The sequence below is a fragment of the Microchirus variegatus genome (assembly GCF_963457635.1).
Source record: "Microchirus variegatus genome assembly, chromosome: 16".
Lineage (NCBI taxonomy): Eukaryota > Metazoa > Chordata > Actinopteri > Pleuronectiformes > Soleidae > Microchirus > Microchirus variegatus.
In genome coordinates, this window is record NC_139817.1 from 2,989,649 (window position 1) to 3,012,405 (window position 22,757).

The following is a 22,757-nucleotide window of genomic DNA, read 5'->3' on the forward strand; positions in this document are numbered from 1 at the left end:
CCGTGAGCTTAAAACGCTGCTTTTCTCTATGGGGTTTGGTGCAGGGAGAGTGAGAGTAAGTAAAGGATAATGAGTTATTGAGTCAAATGCATTTTTCTGCTGAAGGACAACATTATTTTATATTCAAGGAGACATATTTGAGCTGCTGAGTCAGCGTTCGCAGCTCTGAAGGAGTCATGTGACGTTTTCCTCAGCAGCAGAGCTTTGGGCACATGCAGTTATTAACGTGTTTGTTTCACTGGATTCCTGCGAAGCCACTTCTTCCTCCTTCTTCGGTAAATCTCGCACTGGAGCTGGAGTTTGGATTTAAAATGGTGGAAATTTGAGATAAAGGACGTTATGTTGTGATAGAGAAGATATCAGATCTGTAGTTCAGGGGAAGAGCTGTGTGTGTGTGTGTGTGTGTGTGTGTGTGTGGGACTTCCTGTTATTTTTCAGACGACATGATGATGATGATGATGATGTGTGATAAGTGGAGGCCTCGGCTCTGCAGACGCTTTTTCTTTCATCACGTGCTCAAACGTGTCATGCGGAAATCTGCCGTTAGTCGAATCATTTCATGGTGATATTTATGTTCAGAAGTCATAAAAACTTCTTACGTACAACATCGTTTTGTTCCCCCTCCATGTTTGTGCTGCGCTCACTCTCCCACACCGAACCACATAGAGAAAAATAGTGATTTTTAAGCTCACGGCGACACAGGAGCTGCTGGTCTACTGCTGCCTCGTGTGGCCACTTTGTGTCACCGAGTTAAGTCGAAATGAAATTATTTTAAAGCCGAATTCATTAAAATAAGACATTGTAAGTTAGTGATGGAGGCAGCAGTGGATCAACAACTCCTGTGAACTCCTGTGTCCCTGTGATGTTAAAATCACTGATTTTCTCTATGGGGTTTGGTGCAGGGAGAGTGAGCGGTTTACAAACTCCACTTTCCTGTTATGAAAGTCCGTCTCAGAGTGAGATAAATGGACAAATATATTCTTCAGACATCGTGGGCTTAAGATGATGTAGGTTAGCTTCACCGTAGTGTGTGTGACGTTAACTTTTGTACCTTTGGGCTCAGTGTGTGTCGCCCAGCAACTGAACCTGCTTGAGAATCGACATGTTTTTAACTTTGATGGTAGCATATTGGATATCCGCGAAGAGATGTCGGCACGTATTGTACTTTATAGCAAACGGAGAGTGTGGATTGTGTATTCGGCTCACTTTATTTGCCTTGCGGAGACACAGTGTTTGCATAGGGACGTCAAATGTCGATGCTTTTTAAGGCCTTGTTAATGTGTAGTACAGTCAAGGTCAAGGTCGGTGTAAAAAAAGCAGGTGGTGTGAAGTTTCTATTGTGCTTTTTCGCAGCAGGAAGTGGTTGGCGTGTGTGTTTTTATGCACATGATGTGTGCGTCTGTTGTTTCCTGTGTCTTTTTGAAGGGTTTTTCTGATTTTTGCCGGGCAGTCCCGTTTGCACCTGACGCTTCTCCGAGCTCCAGTTTGTGCGAGAAACGAGAACGAGGAAGTTTGAGAACCGCAGAAGAGGAAACCGCCGGCGGCCTGTGCTGCTGCCGACGGTGTCGCCGAGGTCCTGACTCAGTTCCTTAGAGACCTTTGGCGGCACAACAGTTGTCGTCGTCGTCGTTGCTAACGGGGTTTGCGTGGCGGTGGTTTGGAGGATGTAGAAACGCCGGTGTGAAAGTGTGTCGTCGTTGGCTCGGGGTTTTCTCTCCGGACTTTGGTGTGGGAGAGTGAGTGGTTTACAAGATGTATAAGAACATAACATCTCAGTTTTTTCTATCTGGAATCCTAAGTTTGTAAACCACTCACTCACTCTCCCACACCAAACCCCATAGAGAAAACGTGTGATTTTGTAGCTCACAGGGACACGGGAGCTGCTGGTCGACCGCTGCCTCGTGTGGTCACTTTGTGCCGCTGATTTTAATCCGAATGAAGAATTGCAACAGCCGAATTGAACAAAATAAGATATTTTATTTAGTGATGAGGCAGCAGTGGATCAACAACTCCTGTGAACTCCTGTGTCTCTGTGATGTTAAAATCGCTGGTTTTCTCTATGGGGTTTTGGTGCAGGGAGAGTGAGTATCTCACACTACGCTACGATTTTTTACGCCACAATTAATTTTAAACAAACGAACGTCAGATGAGGAAGTTTTGTGTTTGTTGGTTAAAGCAGAAGTGAAACGCTCCGCTCTCTGCTTCCTCTCTCTCTCTCTCGTTTCTGAGAAGGAGCCACTGTGCAACAGGAAGTGAAGGCAGGAGGCGTGGCCGAGCAGACAGGAAGTGAAGCGAGGCGGCAGCTCGGTCCATCTGATAAATGCGTCTAACCTGCAGCTCACGTCTTCTCTGAAACAGCCAACGATTTATGATTCAATTAGAGTTTCTTATTATAACAATAATAAAAATCTTATAAGTGTTTAATGTTCATGGCATCGTTTAAAATAACACATTTTTGTTGTTATTCGTCAATAATTAACAAATAAATTTGACTCATAATGTAAAAAGTAAGTGAACTGGAGAGAGAGGACGCCTCCTAGTGGCTGCTCAGGGTCCCCCACGGGTCCTTGAAATCCTTGAAAGTTTGTGAATATAGGAAAAAAATTCAAGGCCCCTTGAAAGTTTTTGAAAATGACCCGAAATGAACATGCCTTCTTCTACCAATTTGCCCTTCAGCATTCCAACGGGTCCTTGAAATCCTTGAAAGTTTGTGAATTTGGAAAAAAAATTTAAGGTCCTTGAAAGTTATTGAAAATGGCCCCAAATGAACATGTCTCTTTCCACTGATGTGCCATTCAGTGTTCTGACAGGTCCTTGAAATCCTTGAAAGTTTGTGAATTTGGAAAAAAAAATTTAAGGCTCCTTGAAAGTTTTTGAAAATCACTAATAATATGCCCAAGCCTTTAAAAGTAGCTCCCAGAGGGTCCTTGAAATCCTTGAAACTGCTGCTGCTATGGGAAAAACCCCCCCCAAACATCTTTGTAGATAACGATCATAAAAATAAGATGAGTGCAGATAAGAGGCGGGGTCTTGGAGGCGGAGCCTGTGAAGCCCTTGTTTCTGTGTCGTGGATCACAGACGTCAGGTAAACACAGGGTTCATCGCCACCAAAGGTCGTGATGTTTGGGGCTCACAGTCGCCCCCTGTCCTCCGTCTGCTGTCAACACAGCAGCTGAGAGTCCAACAGCTGCACACACACACACACACACACACACAGTTCTCAAACCGTGGGAAGGATCAGGCTCAGCTCTCTCCTCTTATGTAACGTCCAGGAAATGCTCTTCCCACACTCTGTGATCAGTTCAGTGATGGTTTAAAAATCGATCACACACACACACACACACACACACACATTCTTGTACTTGCTGCATACTGAGGACCGGGTAAAAGAGCTGACAAAGTGAGGACCAGCATTTCCACTTTATAAATCAACACAATTACAAATATCTACTTCATGAATGACATCTACTTAAATTTGACCCAAAATGTTTGGTCCAAAATTTGAAAAAAATATTTGAACCAAAATTTGACAAAAACGCCATACTATACTGTCATCCAAAATTTGAAAAAAAATTTGACCCAAAATTTTTGGTCCAAAATTTGAAAAAAAATTTGATGCAAAATTTTTGGTCCAAAATTTGAAAAAAAAATTGGACCCAAAATGTTTGGTCAAAAATTTGAAAAAAAATGTGACGCAAAATTTTTGGTCCAAAATTAAAAAAAAAAAATTGGACCCAAAATGTTTGGTCCAAAATTTGAAAAAAAAATTGACGCAAAATGTTTGGTCCAAAATTTGAAAAAAAAGTCATACTATAAACTATGTCGTCCAAAATTAGATTTTTTTTTTTTTTTGACAAACAGAGTATAGCATGTTACAGCAAACTAAGGAAGTGATTTCAATGAAAACAAAGTGAGGACTGACCAAAATGTCCTCACTCCGTAAAAATGTCCTCACTCTGTTGGTTAAAAACCCTCACTAGTCCTCAGTATGGCGCAAGTGCAAGAACACACACACACACACACACAAACAACAGATACTTGCACTTCAGTGATCCTTTGAACACTGACACTGATTTATTTGTCGTGTGTGTGTGTGTGTGTGTGTGTGTGTGTGTGTGTGTGTGTGTGTGTGTGTGTCCACAGCCTCCTCTCATCCAGGCCATCTTCAGTGGAGATCCTGAGGAAATCCGTATGCTCATATACAAATCTGAAGACATCAATGCTCTGGTGAGGAAACAGCACTCATACTACTACTACTACTACTACTACTGCTATAACTACTACTACTACTACTATAACTACTACAACTATAACTACATGGCGTTGTCTTCCAGGATGCAGAGAAGAGGACGCCGCTGCACGCCGCAGCGTTCCTGGGCGATGCCGAGATCACGGAGCTCCTCATCCTCTCTGGTAAACTCACTCACGCTTTCATCCGGATCTAATCCAGATTACAGATTTGGTAGGAATCTAATTGTAAAATTCAGATGTGTCGGATCAGTCTGATTTTTTTGTGATGTGTAGGCCATCGCTCAAGTATGTTCCCGTTTAATTTTGGTAAGAATCGACCCACTGATGACGTCACAAAACGTGATCAAACTTTCAAGAAATCCCGTTGTTTTATAATGGGCAAAACTGTAAAACAAACTCAAATATCTCTGTCAAAACTCATCGGATTTGAACAGAATTTGGTATATGTATATAAGATTAGGCGCTCTATCAACAGACAAAATTTCATCCAGATCTAATACAGATTACCTTTAAATTTAAATGTAACATGGTTTAGTCCCATTGAACAAGTTCAGATGTGTCGGATCAGTGTGAATTTTTTTAAATGAGTAGGTCATCGCTCAAGTAGGTTCCCATTCAATTTTGATAAAAATCAGCCCACAGATGACGTCACAAAACGTGATCAAACTTTCAAGACATCCCATTGTTTTATAATGGGCAAAACTGCAAAACAAACTCAAATATCTCTGTCAAAACTCATCGGATTTGAACAGAATTTGGTGCATGTATACAGGATTAGGCGCTCTATCAACAGACAGAGTTTCATCTGGATCTGATCCAGATTACAGATTTGGCAGGAAATCTAATCGTGACATGCTGGGGGATTCATTTTTGTCATGTTTTATTGTTTGTCCTCTTCACTGTGCAGGAGCGAGGGTTAACGCCAAAGATAATATGTGGCTCACGCCTCTGCACCGCGCCGTGGCATCTCGGAGCGAAGTATGGACACACACACACACACACACACACACACACCCACCCACAGAGGAGTCAATGAACCTGTTTTATTTACATGTAAATAGCCAAACAACTCAGTCATCATTTGTGGCCCCGCCCCCCCACTGCACTTACATTCTTTGTGTAGTTTGAGTCACAGCAGTTAATCATCATCATCACCACCATCGCTCTGACTGCGTTCAAACAAGTATTTCAACATGACTGAAATAACTTGGCGTGGTTGAGGTTTACGTTGTTTACGTTGGTATAAGAATATATAGATATATAGATATATGTATGTAGAAAACAAGTGTGTGGTTTCTCGACGCACACGACACATATATGTTCTTAAATAGCTTAAAATTAGACTTTAACAACAGGAAACTGACGTTTGTAAACCACTCACTCTCCCTGCACCAAACCCCATAGAGAAAACCAGTGATTTTAACATCACAGAGACACATGAGTTCACAGGAGTTGTTGATCCACTGCTGCCTCCATCGCTAACTTCAAATGTCTTATTTTGTAAAATTCGGCTTTTGAAAACCTTCGTTCAGATTGACCTCAGTGACACAGAGTGACCACACGGGGCAGCAGTAGACCAGCAGCTCCTGTGTCCGCCGTGAGCTAAAATCACTAGTTTTGCAGTGGAAACTTCTAATTCCACTGAGTTATTAATGTCATACACAGCAGTCAGGATGTCAGAGTGTCGCTAAAGTGAAAAAAACACCGTTTTTTTTTGCGTCTCTCGTCAGGACGCAGTGCGAGTGTTGATCCGTCACTCGGCCGACGTCAACGCCCGCGACAAGAACTGGCAGACGCCGCTTCACGTCGCCGCCGCCAACAACGCGCTGCGCTGCGCCGAGGTCATCATCCCGCTGCTGAGCAGCGTCAACGTGTCGGACCGCGGCGGGCGCACCGCTCTGCACCACGCTGCCCTCAATGGCCACACGGAGGTACTGCAGAGTGTTTTTTTTGGTCCATCTGTAAATTAAAATAATGCTGATTCTCTTACATTTTAATGGTAGAGGAAGACATTAAATCTTTAAAATATTGTTGTTATTGATGTTTGTAAACCACTCACTCTCCCCACACCAAACCCCATAGAGAAAACCAGTGATTTTAACATCACAGCACACAGGAGTTCACAGGAGTTGTTGATCCACTGCTGCCTCCATCACTAACTTACACTGTCTTATTTTGTCAATTCGGCTTTTAAAATCCTTTGTTCAGATTGACCCCAGTGACACAAAGTGACCACACGAGGCAGCGGTGGACCAGCAGCTCCCTGTGTCAACGTGGCTTAAAAACAGCATTTTTCTCTATGGGGTTTGGTGTGGGAGAGTGTGCAGTTTATAAACTTCAGTTTCCAACCAGAAATAGGTTCTCCAACGTTAAAATAGACACGTCGTGAGATCACTGTGTGCTTCGAAAAAGTATTACGGGCTGAACTTTGGCTTTATTGATGTGTTTCACCAGTAAACGGGCTGTGTTGTGTTGTTGTGTTGTTGTGTTGTTTTGAGTGAAAGGAAGTGTGTGGGTGAACCGAGGGTCATGTCGTGGCTCGGTGTTTCACAAACATTCCTCCACTTACATGATATCCATCACAAATGACACACTCACACACACACGCGCACACACACGCACACACACACACACACACACTGACAGTGTGTCCGTGCTCCTGTCAGATGGTGAACCTGCTCCTCAACAAAGGAGCGAACATCAACGCGTTTGACAAGAAAGACGGACGAGCTCTGCACTGGGCTGCATTCATGGGTGAGAGACCGACACACACACACACACACACACACACACACACACACACACACACTGCAAACCGTGAGCTAACTCTAAACTCTTCTCTGGTGCGCCCCCTGCAGGTCACCTGGACGTGGTTTGCCTGCTGGTGAGTCAGGGGGCGGAGATCAGCTGCAAAGACAAACGGGGATACACGCCTCTCCACACGGCGGCCTCCAGTGGACAGATAGCTGTGGTCAAACATCTGCTGAACCTGGCTGTGGAGGTCAGGACACACACACACACACACACACACACACACACACACACACACACACACACACACACACACACACACACACATTTTTGTACTTGCTGCATACTGAGGACCAGCATTTCCACTTTATAAATCAACACAATTACAAATATCTACTTCATGAATGACATCTATGAAGAACTACTGGTTGCAGTACCATAAAATGTCTGCAGGTGGAGCCCCAGAGCAAAAAGGGCTGGAACACTTTTTAAATTAAACATTTTTTTTTCAACCAAAATGTCCCAAAAAATTTTTTACCAAAAATGTTTGGTCCAAAATTTGACAGAAACGTCAATCAATACTATGTTGTCCAAAATTTGAAAAAAATTTTGACAAAAAAAATTTGGTCCAAAATTTGACAAAAAAAATCTGGTCCAAAGTTTGACAAAAAAAATTTGGTCCAAAATGTGACAAAAAAAATTGGTCCAAAATTAGACAAAAAAAATCTGGTCCAACATTTGACAAAAAAAATTTGGTCCAAAATTTGACAAAAAAAATTGGTCCAAAATATGACAAAAAAAATCTGGTCCAAAATTTGACAAAAAAAACTTGGTCCAAAATTTGACAAAAAAAATTGGTCCAAAATTTGACAAAAACGTCATACTATACTATGTCGTCCAAAATTAAAAAAAAAATTTGACCCAAAATTTTTGGTCCAAAATTTGTTTTTTGTTTTTTGACAAATTGAGTATAGCATGTTATAGCAACCTAAGGAAGTGATTTCAATGAAAACAAAGTGAGGACCGGCCAAAATGTCCTCACTCTGTAAAAATGACCTCACTTTGTTGGTTAAAAACCCTCACTGGTCCTCAGTATGCTGCAAGTACAAGAACACACACACACACATACTTTCTCCAGACCTTTGACAAGTTTCTTCAGGACCTTTGACGAGTTTCCATGAGTTTCTTCGGACCTTTGACGAGTTTCTCCAGGATCTTTGACGAGTTTAGACGTTTGACGAGTTTCTCCAGACCTTTGTTTCTTCAGACCTTTGTTTCTTCAGACCTTTGTTTCTTCAGACCTTTGTCACGTTTCCTCGGTTTTTACCGACAGCTCTTGTTTTTTTTCTCCCTCGTGGACAGATCGACGAGTCCAACGCGTTCGGGAACACGGCGCTCCACGTGGCCTGTTTCAACGGCCAGGACGCCGTCGTCAGCGAGCTGATCGATTACGGCGCCAACGTCAGTCAGCCCAACAACAAGGGCTTCACGCCGCTGCACTTCGCCGCCGCGTCCACGCACGGCGCCCTCTGCCTGGAGTTCCTGGTCAACAACGGGGCGGACGTCAACGTGCAGGTACGCCGACGACGCGAAGACGCGATTATCACTCTATAAGAAGACACTTTATCGTAATAATAATGTTATTTATTTCTCGTCTTCAGAGTCGTGACGGGAAGAGTCCTCTCCACATGACGGCGGTCCACGGACGCTTCACTCGCTCGCAGAAGCTCATACAGAACGGTGAGTCTTCGTAAAATCTGGATCGACTCCTTAAATTCTCGGGGGGGGTTTTTTTTAACGAACAATCCCCCCCCCCCCCCGTTTCAGGCGGGGAGATCGACAGCGTGGACAAAGACGGGAACACGCCTCTTCACATCGCCGCTCGCTACGGTCACGAGCTCCTCATCAACACGCTCATCACCAGCGGCGCAGACTGCACGCGGTCAGTTCTGCTGCGTTTAAGTATTTTTTTTAACGCGAAGTTAGCGCAGTGAAAAAATGACCGACTGTTGTCTCTCTGTGTGTGTGTGTGTGTGTCGCGTTAAAGACGAGGCGTTCACGGCATGTTCCCTCTTCACCTCGCTGCTCTCAACGCTCACGCCGACTGCTGCCGTAAGCTGCTGTCCTCAGGTACGTCACCACCTCGCTGATTAAAGGTCCACTATGTAACATGCACAGGGGTTTACAGGGTTTTTGTAGCCGTAGTCAAAGCGTTTCAGTTTCTGAGAGATCTGGAGATTTGCAGGAATCTCAGGTCTCCGGTTGTTGTTTTTCTTGCTTTTCTTCCAGTGGTGAATTCCTCTGTGAACACACGTGTTCACGTCAGGTCAAATTCAAGTCACGCTGTTTTAGAAACAGACGAGTCTTCACCTAATGGCTAATGACTGAGCCTGTTGTCTGGAATATTTTCAACCCTTCAACGTTTTAATCCTGAGAAAACACAGATTAGACGATCCTGTCGAGACTGAGGAACACGAACAGTTTGACCCTGGAGTTTGTTCCGATGTTTGACGAGTTACTTCCGACGTTTCTTCCAACATTTGACAAGTTTCTTCCGACGTTTCTGCCGACGTTTCTTCCGACGTTTCTTCCGACGTTTGACGAGTTACTTCCGACGTTTCTTCCAACATTTGACAAGTTTCTTCCGACGTTTCTTCCGACGTTTCTTCCGACGTTTGACGAGTTACTTCCGACGTTTCTTCCAACATTTGACAAGTTTCTTCCGACGTTTCTTCCGACGTTTGACGAGTTACTTCCGACGTTTCTTCCGACATTTGACAAGTTTCTTCCGACGTTTCTTCCGACATTTGACAAGTTTCTTCCGACGTTTCTTCCGACGTTTCTTCCGATGTTTCTTCCGACGTTTCTTCCGACGTTTGACGAGTTTCCTCCGACGTTTGACAAGTTTCTTCCGACCTTTCTTCCGACATTTGACAAGTTTCTTCCGACGTTTCTTCCGACATTTGACAAGTTTCTTCCGACGTTTCTTCCGACGTTTCTTCCGTCATTTCTTCAGTCATTTCTTCCGTCGTTTCTTCCGACGTTTCTTCTGACGTTTGACAAGTTTCTTTTCCGACGTTTCTTCCGACATTTGACAAGTTTCTTCCGACGTTTCTTCCGATGTTTCTTCCGACGTTTCTTCCGACGTTTCTTCTGACGTTTGACGAGTTACTTCCGACGTTTGACAAGTTTCCTCCGTTAGATGAATTTCCTCCGACGTTTGCCAAGTTTCTTCCGACGTTTTATCCGACGTTTGACAAGTTTCCTCCGTTAGACAAGTTTTCTCCGACGTTTGACAAGTTTCTTCCGACGTTTCTTCCGACATTTGACGATTTTCTTCCGACGTTTCTTCCGACATTTGACAGGTTTCTTCCGACGTTTGACGAGTTTCTTTTAACGTTTGACGAGTTTCTTCCGACGTTTGACGAGTTTCTTCCGACGTTTGACGAGTTTCTTCCGACGTTTGACGAGTTTCTTCCGACGTTTGACGAGTTAGCTCCAAGTTTCCTCCGACATTTGACGAGTTTCTTCCGACATTTGACGAGTTTCTTCCAAAGTTTGATGGGTTTATTTATATCAAACATGGCGTCTGTTCCAGATAATGTTTGAATCATCCTATAATCAGACGAGGGAGAGAGAAGACATTTGTCTGTCGTCGTGGACGACGTCCAGACTTTTAGAGACTTTAAAGACTTCTTGTTGAATAATGTGACTTTGTTGGGTTTTTAAAGGCTCTTCATCACAATAACAAACGAGGTCTGATGAAGCAGCAGAAAAAGACCCAGAGTTCTTTTTATTTTCTCCACATCTTTGTGTCAGTTTTCCGTGTGAAGGCCCTGAAGCATCATGGGAAAAGAAAAAAAACCCCAGGCTTTTCACTTTCTGTCCGACGACAACAAAGCGCTCGCTTGTGCTCGAGCTGCAGCTGCAGACTCTTGTTGTCGTCGTCGTTCTGGGACTTTTTCTTTTTCTTTGTCCGACGCCGTAAAAAAAAAAAGGATAAAATACGACAGCGACAGCAGAGACTTTGTGTTTTTTTTTGTTCCCTCTCGTGATTTAATCCTGTGGGTTTGTGATGTTTCAGCGCGTTAATGTGGTGGAAACGCTCGTCTAAATCATCAGAGCGGTGATTCGCGGCGTGTGGGTGACCTGCTGTGGCCCCCTGGTGGGCCACGAGGGTACTGCACATGTCTTTTGTTCACAACACAAAATTAACAGTCAAGTCCGATGAGCCGCTCTACAGTTAAAGGCGCCATATGTAAGAATGTGGCCAAGAACGGTTACTACATTCAAATTCAAAATACCGAGGTCTTGGTTTTCTGACGTAACTGGCAATCCGTGGTTGCCCGGCAGCTGAGACTCTACTGACTGCAGTGATTGGTAGACGGCGGTAGGTGGCGCCACATGACGCCAAAACATGATTTCAAAGCATAAACATGATTTGCAGTCTGCAAAATAATGTTGTTGGTGAGTTCAGTTTGTTTTATGAACATTATTCCTGAGTCTCTGTGACATATTAGGAGGATTTTATGATTTATTACATAATGCACCTTTAAGTTTCTACAGGAGCCTGGAGGGACATTTTTGTTGTGACCCAGACGATAAAACAATATCATTTCCGGCCTGTAGAGGCCACCGTAGTTCCACACTGTAAAGAGAGGACCAAACAACTCATCGATTTTAATTGAGAAAATAACAAAACGGATTAATTGATTTTAAAATGATCATCTTAAATCGCAGCTCTTATTCTGAAAGGATTAAGAGTTTGTGTCTACAGGAGCATGGATGGACTTTTTTTATTTATTTATTTCTTCTTACCTTTCTGGCCACCGTAGTTCCACGAGAAATTAAAGGACAGATGAATCAATTTATAATGAAACTCTTTGTCTTAAAAATGCAGCTCTTATTCTGAAATGACAAAGAGTTTGTGTCTCTTCCTCTTCCTGTCTTTGACCTCTGACCTGGGTTTCCTCTTCCTCCTTTAACACCTGTCTTCACTTTCCGTCCTCTCGTCTCTGTGGCTCCTCCCCCTTCTGTCCAACGTCTGTCCTCCGTCTGTCCTCCGTCTGTCCTCCGTCTGTCCGTCCTCCGTCCGTCAGGTCAGATGTGTAACGCCTGTGTCTTGTGCGCAGGTTTCCAGATCGACACTCCGGACGCTCTAGGGAGAACGTGTCTTCACGCCGCCGCCGCCGGAGGGTGAGCACACGCCCCCCCCCCCCACTCACACTGTGCTTTTATTTTGAAGGTTTTGACTTCAAATGATCAGATTATTGATGTATTAATGTGTGTGTGTGTGTGTGTGTGTTTGTGCAGGAACGTGGAGTGTGTGAAGCTGCTGAGCAGTGGAGGAGATCACAACAGGAGAGACAACTGTGGCAGGTGAGAGAATCAGCTTTTATTCTGAAAAACCACCTTCAGAATAAAGGTGCAGTCGGATAAAATCAGGTTGTTGGTGTCTATGTGTAAAATAATAGCTGAATACATGAGATTAATTAACATACATTTGCATAATTGAAGATTTTTTTGTTATTTTTCAAATATTTGTTGTTTTATTATTTTAATTAATTTAATTTAATTTAATTTAATTTAATTTAATCATGTAATCTTCCTGAGGCCCACACACAGATAGATTAAGTTAAAAAAAACACATAATAAATTAAATTAATTTAAGAAAATAAACGTAAAAATCAGGTGGAAAAAGCTAAGAAAAAACACATTAAATTATTATTTTACACAATAGTTCATAAATGTGTCATTATTGATATTTTTCTTTAAAAACTTAATTATATCAGGTTGTTTATTCCACATTTTTAAAAATGTTATCAATAAATATGATTTAAAAACCTTGTTTACACCAACTTTAAATGTTTATATTGTGTCCTAATGAAGTTAAAACACACAAAAGTAATTTCATTGCTTTAATAAACAGGAAGTTTAGGGTTTGATTCCCACAGTTGTGAGTGATTGGGTGTGTGTGTGTGTGTGTGTCTCTCTTTAATTATTAGTCATTAAATGTTTCCTTTGTGTCTGAGCTCATAATGACTTTAATGACATTGTGGGCGTCGGCCTCATGCGACCAATGATGTCGCCTGAAAAGCGAGAACTGCACCTTTAATCGTTTTTAAACAGAAAATCACACTCGGAAACAAAGTGAGCAACAAAAATGATTTTACCCTCTAAAATGTTTTAAAAACAGAAAAATAATTCACATTTTACAGATTAAAGGTGCATTTCTGAGAAAACATGTCTGAAGAACTGTAAATAAAACAATAATTGTGTTTATTGTTGTTTGTTTATTGTTGTGTCACAGGACGCCTCTTCACTACGCCGCAGCCAGTCGTCACTTCCAGTGTCTGGAGACGTTGGTCACCTGTGACACCGCCATCAACGCCACTGACCAGTGGGGGCGCTGTGCTCTGCACTACGCTGCTGCCTCTGACCTGGACAGGAGGTGAGAGACGGATCCTTCAAAATAAAACTCAACAATCCACACAGCAGTGGAGCAGAAACACTGCCCCCTACAGGATCACACATGTACTGATGATGATTTATCCTCTTTTTATCTCTCTTTTCCTCCCTCATTCCTCATCCCCTCCACTTTTTTCTCCTCTCTTCTCCCCCTTTTCTCTCCTCTCTCCTTTCCCCTCTTCTCTTCTTTCCTCACCTGTTGTCTCCTTCTCTCCTCCCTCCTCTCCTTGGCTCCTCTCCTCTCTTCTTGCCTCTCCTCTCCTCCTCTCCTCTCCTTGACTCCTCTCTTCTTTCCTCACCTGTTGTCTCCTCCTCTCCTCTCCTCTCCTCTCCTCTCCTCTCCTCTCCTCTCCTCTCCTCTCCTCTCCTCCCTCCTCTCCTTGGCTCCTCTCCTCTCTTCTTTCCTTTCCTCTCCTCCCTCCTTGTCTCCTCTCCTCCTCAGACGTCGTGTTGTTCTGGAGCCAGAGAGTGAAGGAGTTCAGGCGGAGAGAGAGAAGGAGGCGGGGCTGTGAGTGAACACTTTTGAATGATTTAAACATTGACCTGTACTGCCCTCAGCCACCAGGGGGCACTAACATATATTTATTACATTTCTGCTGCTGTTTTTTATCTTTAAAATCTATAAAAGGGATCTTTTATTGACAGTGAAATCACCCGTTTCTGTGATTTGATACGACGTAAACGCGAACATCTCGCAGTTGTGCGTCGTCATGGTAACGGCTGTGTGTGTGTGTGTGTGTGCGTTGCAGATGTCTGGAGTTCCTGTTGCAGAGCGGCGCCACGTCGTCGCTCAAAGACAAACAGGGTTACAGTCCCGTCCACTACGCCGCCGCGTACGGACACAGACACTGTCTGGAACTGGTCAGTGTCTAATCTAATCTAATCTAATCCTGAATTATTGATCCGTCACGGCAAAAACACATCATCTACTGCATCTCATTTTGTTATAAACTGAGAGGAAGACAAAGTAAAAATGAGAAAATACCAAAAATTTTTTTACAAATGTTTTATTTTTGAAGTTTTATGAGAAAACAGAGCCTGTGTTTTTGTTTGAAAAATACAAAATATGTTAAAAATACTCTGATGTCGTTGCTGCAGCTGCTGGACAGAGACAACAGTTGCCATGACGACCACGAATCTCCAAAGGCCAGGAGTCCGCTGCACCTCGCCGTGAGTTTTTATACAAATACAAAAACAGAACAGAAATATTGAAATTATTATTCATAATTCATATCATTATTATTATTAATGATCAATTTAAACAGGATGGAGTTGTCTGCAATATGCTCCTTCACCCCTAAATCCTTCACTCTGGTCATTAGGTTTTGACGTTTTGACGTCATACTATACTATGTCTTCAAAATTTGACAATTTTTTTGGAAAAAAAATTGGGTCCAAAATTTGACAAAAACGTCATACTGTACTATGTCGTCCAAAATTTGACAATTTTTTTGGAAAAAAAATTTGGTCCAAAATTTGACAACAACGTCATACTGTACTATGTCGTCCAAAATTTGACAATTTTTTTGATAAAAAAAATTGGTCCAAAATTTGACAAAAACCTCATACTGTACTATGTCGTCCAAAATGTGACAATTTTTTTGATAAAAAAAATTTGGTCAAAAATTTGACAAAAACGTCATACTGTACTATGTCGTCCAAAATTTGAATTTAAAAAAAAAAAAATGTTGGCCCAAAATTTGACAAAAATGTCATACTGTACTATGTCGTCCAAAATGTGACAATTTTTTTGATAAAAAAAATTTGGTCCAAAATTTGACAAAAACGTCATACTGTACTATGTCGTCCAAAATTTGAATTTAAAAAAAAAAAAAATTTGGTCCAAAATTTGACAAAAATGTCATACTGTACTATGTCGTCCAAAATCTGACAATTCTTTTGATAAAAAAATGTTGGTCCAAAATTTGACAAAAATGTCATACTTTACTATGTCATCCAAAATGTGACAATTTTTTTGATAAAAAAATTTGACAATTTTTTTGATAAAAAAATTTGACAATTTTTTTGATAAAAAAATTTGACAATTTTTTGGATAAAAAAATTTGACAATTTTTTGGATAAAAAAAATTTGGTCCAAAATTTGACAATTTTTTGGATAAAAAAAATTTGGTCCAAAATTTGACAAAAACGTCATACTGTACTGTCGTCCAAAATTTGAAATTTAAAAAAAAAAAAATTTTGGTCCAAAATTTGACAAAAACCTCATACTGTACTATGTCGTCCAAAATGTGACAATTTTTTTGATAAAAAAAATTTGGTCCAAAATTTGACAAAAACGTCATACTGTACTATGTCGTCCAAAATCTGACAATTCTTTTGATAAAAAAATGTTGGTCCAAAATTTGACAAAAACCTCATACTGTACTATGTCGTCCAAAATGTGACAATTTTTTTGATAAAAAAATTTGACAAAAACGTCATACTGTACTGTTGTCCAAAATCTGACAATTCTTTTGATAAAAAAATGTTGGTCCAAAATTTGACAAAAACGTCATACTGTACTATGTCATCTGAAATTTGACAATTTTTTTGATAAAAAAATTTTGGTCCAAAATTTGACAAAAACGTCATACTGTACTATGTCATCTGAAATTTGACAATTTTTTTGATAAAAAAATGTTGGTCCAAAATTTGACAAAAACGTCATACTGTACTATTTCGTCCAAAATTTGACAATTTTTTTGATAAAAAAATGTTGTTCCAAAATTTGACAAAAACCTCATACTGTACTATGTCGTCCAAAATGTGACAATTTTTTTGATAAAAAAAATTTGGTCCAAAATTTGACAAAAACCTCATACTGTACTATGTCATCCAAAATTTGACATTTTCTTTGATAAAAAAATTTTGGTCCAAAATTTGACAAAAACCTCATACTGTACTATGTCGTCCAAAATTTGACAATTTTTTTGATAAAAAAATGTTGGTCCAAAACTTGACAAAAACCTTATACTGTACTATGTCGTCCAAAATCTGACAATTCTTTTGATAAAAAAATGTTGGTCCAAAATTTGACAAAAACGTCATACTGTACTATGTCATCCAAAATGTGACAATTTTTTTGATAAAAAAATGTTGGTCCAAAATTTGACAAAAACCTCATACTGTACTTTGTCGTCCAAAATGTGACACTTTTTTTGATAAAAAAATTTGACAAAAACGTCATACTGTACTGTTGTCCAAAATCTGACAATTCTTTTGATAAAAAAATGTTGGTCCAAAATTTGACAAAAACGTCATACTGTACTATGTCATCTGAAATTTGACAATTTTTTTGATAAAAAAATTTTGGTCCAAAATTTGACAAAAACCTCATACTGTACTATGTCGTCCAAAATTTGACAATTTTTTTGATAAAAAATTTTTGGTCCAAAATTTGACAAAAACCTCATACTGTTCTATGTCGTCCAAAATCTGACAATTCTTTTGATAAAAAAATGTTGGTCCAAAATTTGACAAAAACGTCATACTGTACGATGTCGTCCAAAATCTGACAATTCTTTTGATAAAAAAATGTTGGTCCAAAATTTGACAAAAACCTCATACTGTACTATGTCGTCCAAAATCTGACAATTTTTTTGATAAAAAAATTTGACAAAAACGTCATACTGTACTGTTGTCCAAAATCTGACAATTCTTTTGATAAAAAAATGTTGGTCCAAAATTTGACAAAAACGTCATACTGTACTATGTCATCTGAAATTTGACAATTTTTTTGATAAAAAAATGTTGGTCCAAAATTTGACAAAAACGTCATACTGTACTATGTCATCTGAAATTTGACAATTTTTTTGATAAAAAAATGTTGGTCCAAAATTTGACAAAAACGTCATACTGTACTATTTCGTCCAAAATTTGACAATTTTTTTGATAAAAAAATGTTGGTCCAAAATTTGACAAAAACCTCATACTGTACTATGTCGTCCAAAATCTGACAATTTTTTTGATAAAAAAAATTTGGTCCAAAATTTGACAAAAACGTCATACTGTACTATGTCGTCCAAAATTTGAATTTAAAAAAAAAAAAAATGTTGGCCCAAAATTTGACAAAAACGTCATACTGTACTATGTCGTCCAAAATCTGACAATTCTTTTGATAAAAAAATGTTGGTCCAAAATTTGACAAAAACCTCATACTGTACTATGTCATCCAAAATTTGACTTTTTTTTTTGATAAAAAAAATTTGGTCCAAAATTTGACAAAAACCTCATACTGTACTATGTCGTCCAAAATTTGACAATTTTTTTGATAAAAAAATTTTGGTCCAAAATTTGACAAAAACCTTATACTGTACTATGTCGTCCAAAATCTGACAATTCTTTTGATAAAAAAATGTTGGTCCAAAATTTGACAAAAACGTCATACTGTACTATGTCATCCAAAATGTGACAATTTTTTTGCTAAAAAAATGTTGGTCCAAAATTTGACAAAAACCTCATACTGTACTTTGTCGTCCAAAATGTGACAATTTTTTTGATAAAAAAATTTGACAAAAACGTCATACTGTACTGTTGTCCAAAATCTGACAATTCTTTTGATAAAAAAATGTTGGTCCAAAATTTGACAAAAACGTCATACTGTACTGTTGTCCAAAATCTGACAATTCTTTTGATAAAAAAATGTTGGTCCAAAATTTGACAAAAACGTCATACTGTACTATGTCATCTGAAATTTGACAATTTTTTTGATAAAAAAATTTTGGTCCAAAATTTGACAAAAACCTCATACTGTACTATGACGTCCAAAATTTGCCAATTTTTTTGATAAAAAATTTTTGGTCCAAAATTTGACAAAAACCTCATACTGTACTATGTCGTCCAAAATCTGACAATTCTTTTGATAAAAAAATTTTGGTCCAAAATTTGACAAAAACCTCATACTGTACTATGTCGTCCAAAATTTGAAATTTTTTTTGATAAAAAAATGTTGGTCCAAAATTTGACAAAAACGTCATACTGTACTATGTCGTCCAAAATCTGACAATTCTTTTGATAAAAAAATGTTGGTCCAAAATTTGACAAAAACGTCATACTGTACTATGTCGTCCAAAATTTGACAATTTTTTTGATAAAAAAATGTTGGTCCAAAATTTGACAAAAACCTCATACTGTACTATGTCGTCCAAAATGTGACAATTTTTTTGATAAAAAAAATTTGGTCCAAAATTTGACAAAAACGTCATACTATACTATGTCGTCCAAAATTTGAATTTAAAAAAAAAAAAATGTTGGCCCAAAATTTGACAAAAACGTCATACTGTACTATGTCATCCAAAATGTGACAATTTTTTTGATAAAAAAATTTTGGTCCAAAATTTGACAAAAACCTCATACCGTACTATGTCGTCCAAAATCTGACAATTCTTTTGATAAAAAAATGTTGGTCCAAAATTTGACAAAAACGTCATACTGTACTATGTCGTCCAAAATTTGACAATTTTTTTGATAAAAAAATGTTGGTCCAAAATTTGACAAAAACCTCATACTGTACTATGTCGTCCAAAATTTGACAATTTTTTTGATAAAAAATTTTTGGTCCAAAATTTGACAAAAACCTCATACTGTACTGTCGTCCAAAATCTGACAATTCTTTTGATAAAAAAATGTTGGTCCAAAATTTGACAAAAACGTCATACTGTACTATGTCGTCCAAAATTTGAAATTTTAAAAAAAAAAAAATTTCGTCCAAAATTTGACAAAAACGTCATACTGTACTATGTCGTCCAAAATTTGAAAAAAAATTTGAAAAAAAATGGCCCAAAATTTGACAAAAGGAGTTATGACCTTGTTGGCTTTCCGTACTTCCTGTATCATGTTTGTTTACTCGTGATTCTCATCTCTAATATCATTCCGACTTAAAATCAATTTATTGATAACTTAAATTTATAAGTTATTTCTATGTGTTTATTTGAAATGAACACAAACACATTTATGTGGTGAATTATTTATCGTTCCATATCAAAACAAACCTTTATTTTTACCTTTTATTTTGAAATATCATCATAAATGTCATTATTTTGATAGTATGATGGAATATGGTGATGTCACAAATTTTTATTCACAAAACTCAATTCTCACAAGCGCAGTGCGTTTTTTATTTATTTATTTATTTATTTATTTATTTGTTTGTTTGTTTGTTTGTTTGTTTGTTTGTTTGTGCAGGCGTATCACGGCCACGCTCAGGCTCTGGAGGTCCTGCTGCAGGGACAGAGGGACGTGGACCAGGGGGACGAGGTGGGCCGGACTCCCCTGGCTCTGGCCGCGCTGCGAGGCCACGCCGACTGCGTTCACACCCTCCTCAGCCAGGGGGCGTCGCCGCGCAGCACCGACACGCAGCACGGACGCAGCCCCGTTCACCTGGCAGGTGAGTTCACACTCTGTGTTAATGGTATTTCAATGACGTGTGTCGTGTCATGTGACTCTGCTCTGACTCCACCCCCCCACAGTGATGAACGGTCACACGACATGTGTGCGCCTCCTGCTGGACGAGTCGGACAGTGCAGACCTCGTAGATGCTGCTGACTCTCAGGGACAGTGAGTCGTCGTCCTTTTTTTTTTTTTTTCACTTCCTGTTTGTTATCGTATTAAAAGCGTTGCGTTGTCTCTCGCCCGCAGGACGCCTCTGATGTTGGCGGTGGCGGGCGGACACGTGGACGCCGTGTCGCTGCTGCTGGAGAGAGACGCCAACGTCAACATGGCCGACAACCACGGCCTCACTGCGCTGCATCTCGGGGTGAGTTTTAAAACGTTAACCTGTTTTTTATCCTTCGGGTTATTAACCTTTAGTGATGTATCTCTGTGTGGCCACACCCCTTTTAAGGCACAGTCTGTAGTGTGTTGTTAAACTTTTGTAGCTTTCATTTCAGCATCAAAAAATAATAATTTTTGGTCCAAAATTTGACAAAAACGTCATACTATACTATATCTTCCAAAATCGGACAATTTTTTTGAAAAAAATGTTTTGGTCCGAAACTTGACAAAAACTTAAGACTATACTATGTAGTACGTCATACTATATTATGTCTCCAAAATGTGACCATTTTTTAAGAAAAAAATGTTGGTCCAAAATTTGACAAAAACGACATACTATACTATGTCGTCCAAAAAATTTTGAAAAAAATGTTTTGGTCCAAAATTTGACAAAAACGTCATACCATACTATGTCGTCCAAAATTTGAAATTTTTTTTGAATAATTTTTTTTAGGTCCAAAATTTGAAATAAAAATTTGAAACTTTTTTTGGTCCAAAATTTCATTAAGCAGACACTTTAATCCAAAGCAACTTTACAAATGAGTACAACCAGCCAGGGGTGGAGTTGAACCTGTGACCACGATTCTCTGCACACTAACTGCTCCAACCCCATCCAAAAATTTGACAAAGAAGTAGTTCCTTATGCCAGCGTGGTTTTTTATGAGATGAACCCTCTGTTGTGTCCAGCTGCTCTGTGGTCAGGAGGAGTGCATCCAGTGTCTCCTGGAGCAGGAGGCGTCCATTTTGCTCGGAGACTCTTGGGGCCGCACCGCCATCCACCTGGCGGCGTCCAGAGGACACGCCTCCTGGCTGAGCGAGCTGCTGAGCATCGCCTGCTCGGAGCCGCCGTCTCTGCCGCCGCTGAGAGACAACAGTGGATACACGCCGCTGCACTGGGCCTGTTACTACGGTCAGTGTCCACAACACACACACACACAAAAACCTTCTTATTTTGCGGAGATGTTTTTATAGATATGTATATATATATATATATACATACAATGTCGTCCAACATTTTTAGAAAAATATTTTTTGGTGCAAAATTTGACAAAAGCGACATGTCGTCCAAAATTTGACGAAAAACACACATACTATATTATGTCGTCCAAAACTTTTTGAAAAATATTTTTTGTCCAAAATTTGACAAATAAAACGACATACTATACTATGTCGTCTAAAAGTTTTTGACAAATTTTTTTGGTCCAAAATTTGACCAAAAAATGACGTACTATACTGTCTAAGTTTTTTTAAACTTATTTTTGGTCCAAAATTTGACAAAAGCGACATGTCGTACAAAATTTGATAAAAAAACATACTATATTATGTCGGGCAAAATCTTTTGAAAAATATTTTTTGTCCAAAATTGGACAAAAAAACGACAAACTATACACAAAAACCTTCTTATTTTAGAGGCTTCAACATGTGTGTGTGTGTGTGCAGGTCAGGAGGGCTGTGTGGAGGTCCTGCTGGAGCAGAAAGGTTGTCGCTGCATCGATGGAAACCCCTTCACACCTCTGCACTGCGCTGTGTAAGACACAAACACACTGTATATGCACACGTATAAATGTATATAAAGTATGAATAATAGTGAATTTTATTCCAACAGAGTGAACGATCACGAGACTTGTGCGTCTTTGCTGCTGGAGGCCATGGGCTCAGACATCGCAGGCTGCAAGGACGCCAAGGACAGGTGAGGGTTAAGGAACACCTTATCGGTGTGTTCCATTTGTAAACACTTATCAGGACCAGTCGTCCTCATGGAGGAACTAAGATTTGAATTGTGGTTTACGTTAACGTTAGTCGTAACACTGTGTGTGTGTGCGTGCGTTACCTGTAACTCCTCCCACTGTCCCCCCGCAGGACGCCGCTTCACGCCGCAGCCTTCGCGGGACACGTCGACTGCGTCCAGCTGCTCCTGTCGCACGACACCCCCGTGGACGACGTGGACCAATCGGGACGCACAGCACTGATGATGGCGGCCGAGAAGGGCAGAGTCGGAGTTCTCGGTGGGGAGATGTTTTTATATATATGTGTGTATATATATATACATACAATGTCGTCGAAATTTTTTTGAAAAATATTTTTTGGTCCAAAATTTGACAAAAGCGACATGTCGTCCAAAATTTGACAAAAAAACGACACACTATACTATGTCGTCTAAAAAATGTTGACACTTTTTTTTGGTCCAAAATTTGACAAAAAAATGCAACTATACTATGTCGTCTAGAAAAAAAATAAAATAATTTTATGTCCAAAATTTGACAAAAAAACGACACACTATACTATGTCGTCTAAACAATTTTGACAATTTTTTTTGGTCCAAAATTTGACAAAAGAAATACGTACTATACTATGTCGTCTAGAAAAAAAAAAAAAGATTTTAGGTCCAAAATTTGACAAAAAAACGACACTATACTATGTCGTCTAAAAAATGTTGACAATTTTTTTTGGTCCAAAATTTGACAAAAAAAATACGTACTATACTATGTCGTCTAAAAAAAATAATAAAAATTTTA

General features: G+C 39.5%; 1 protein-coding gene across 3 annotated transcripts in view; it reads left to right on the forward strand.

Annotated features, from left to right (window-relative positions):
• The window catches only part of ankrd44 (ankyrin repeat domain 44), a gene marked incomplete at its 3' end in the record, with an annotated part of 36,225 nt that overhangs the window by 1,262 nt on the left and 12,206 nt on the right, over positions 1-22,757 (forward strand). For 2 of the 3 annotated variants that reach the window (XM_083902150.1, XM_083902152.1), the window contains exons 2-24: positions 4,144-4,227; positions 4,335-4,413; positions 5,159-5,229; positions 5,982-6,182; positions 6,918-7,005; positions 7,110-7,252; positions 8,365-8,577; positions 8,664-8,742; positions 8,830-8,944; positions 9,050-9,132; positions 12,135-12,198; positions 12,316-12,381; positions 13,313-13,453; positions 13,913-13,978; positions 14,220-14,331; positions 14,569-14,640; positions 19,654-19,855; positions 19,938-20,025; positions 20,107-20,224; positions 20,929-21,151; positions 21,682-21,769; positions 21,848-21,931; positions 22,102-22,247. In XM_083902150.1, coding sequence (XP_083758276.1) covers positions 4,144-4,227; positions 4,335-4,413; positions 5,159-5,229; positions 5,982-6,182; positions 6,918-7,005; positions 7,110-7,252; positions 8,365-8,577; positions 8,664-8,742; positions 8,830-8,944; positions 9,050-9,132; positions 12,135-12,198; positions 12,316-12,381; positions 13,313-13,453; positions 13,913-13,978; positions 14,220-14,331; positions 14,569-14,640; positions 19,654-19,855; positions 19,938-20,025; positions 20,107-20,224; positions 20,929-21,151; positions 21,682-21,769; positions 21,848-21,931; positions 22,102-22,247 — 2,626 coding nt within the window. Of the gene's footprint in view, positions 1-4,143; positions 4,228-4,334; positions 4,414-5,158; positions 5,230-5,981; positions 6,183-6,917; positions 7,006-7,109; positions 7,253-8,364; positions 8,578-8,663; positions 8,743-8,829; positions 8,945-9,049; positions 9,133-12,101; positions 12,199-12,315; positions 12,382-13,312; positions 13,454-13,912; positions 13,979-14,219; positions 14,332-14,568; positions 14,641-19,653; positions 19,856-19,937; positions 20,026-20,106; positions 20,225-20,928; positions 21,152-21,681; positions 21,770-21,847; positions 21,932-22,101; positions 22,248-22,757 lie in introns of all 3 variants that reach the window. The other variant, XM_083902151.1, reaches the window with a different exon arrangement.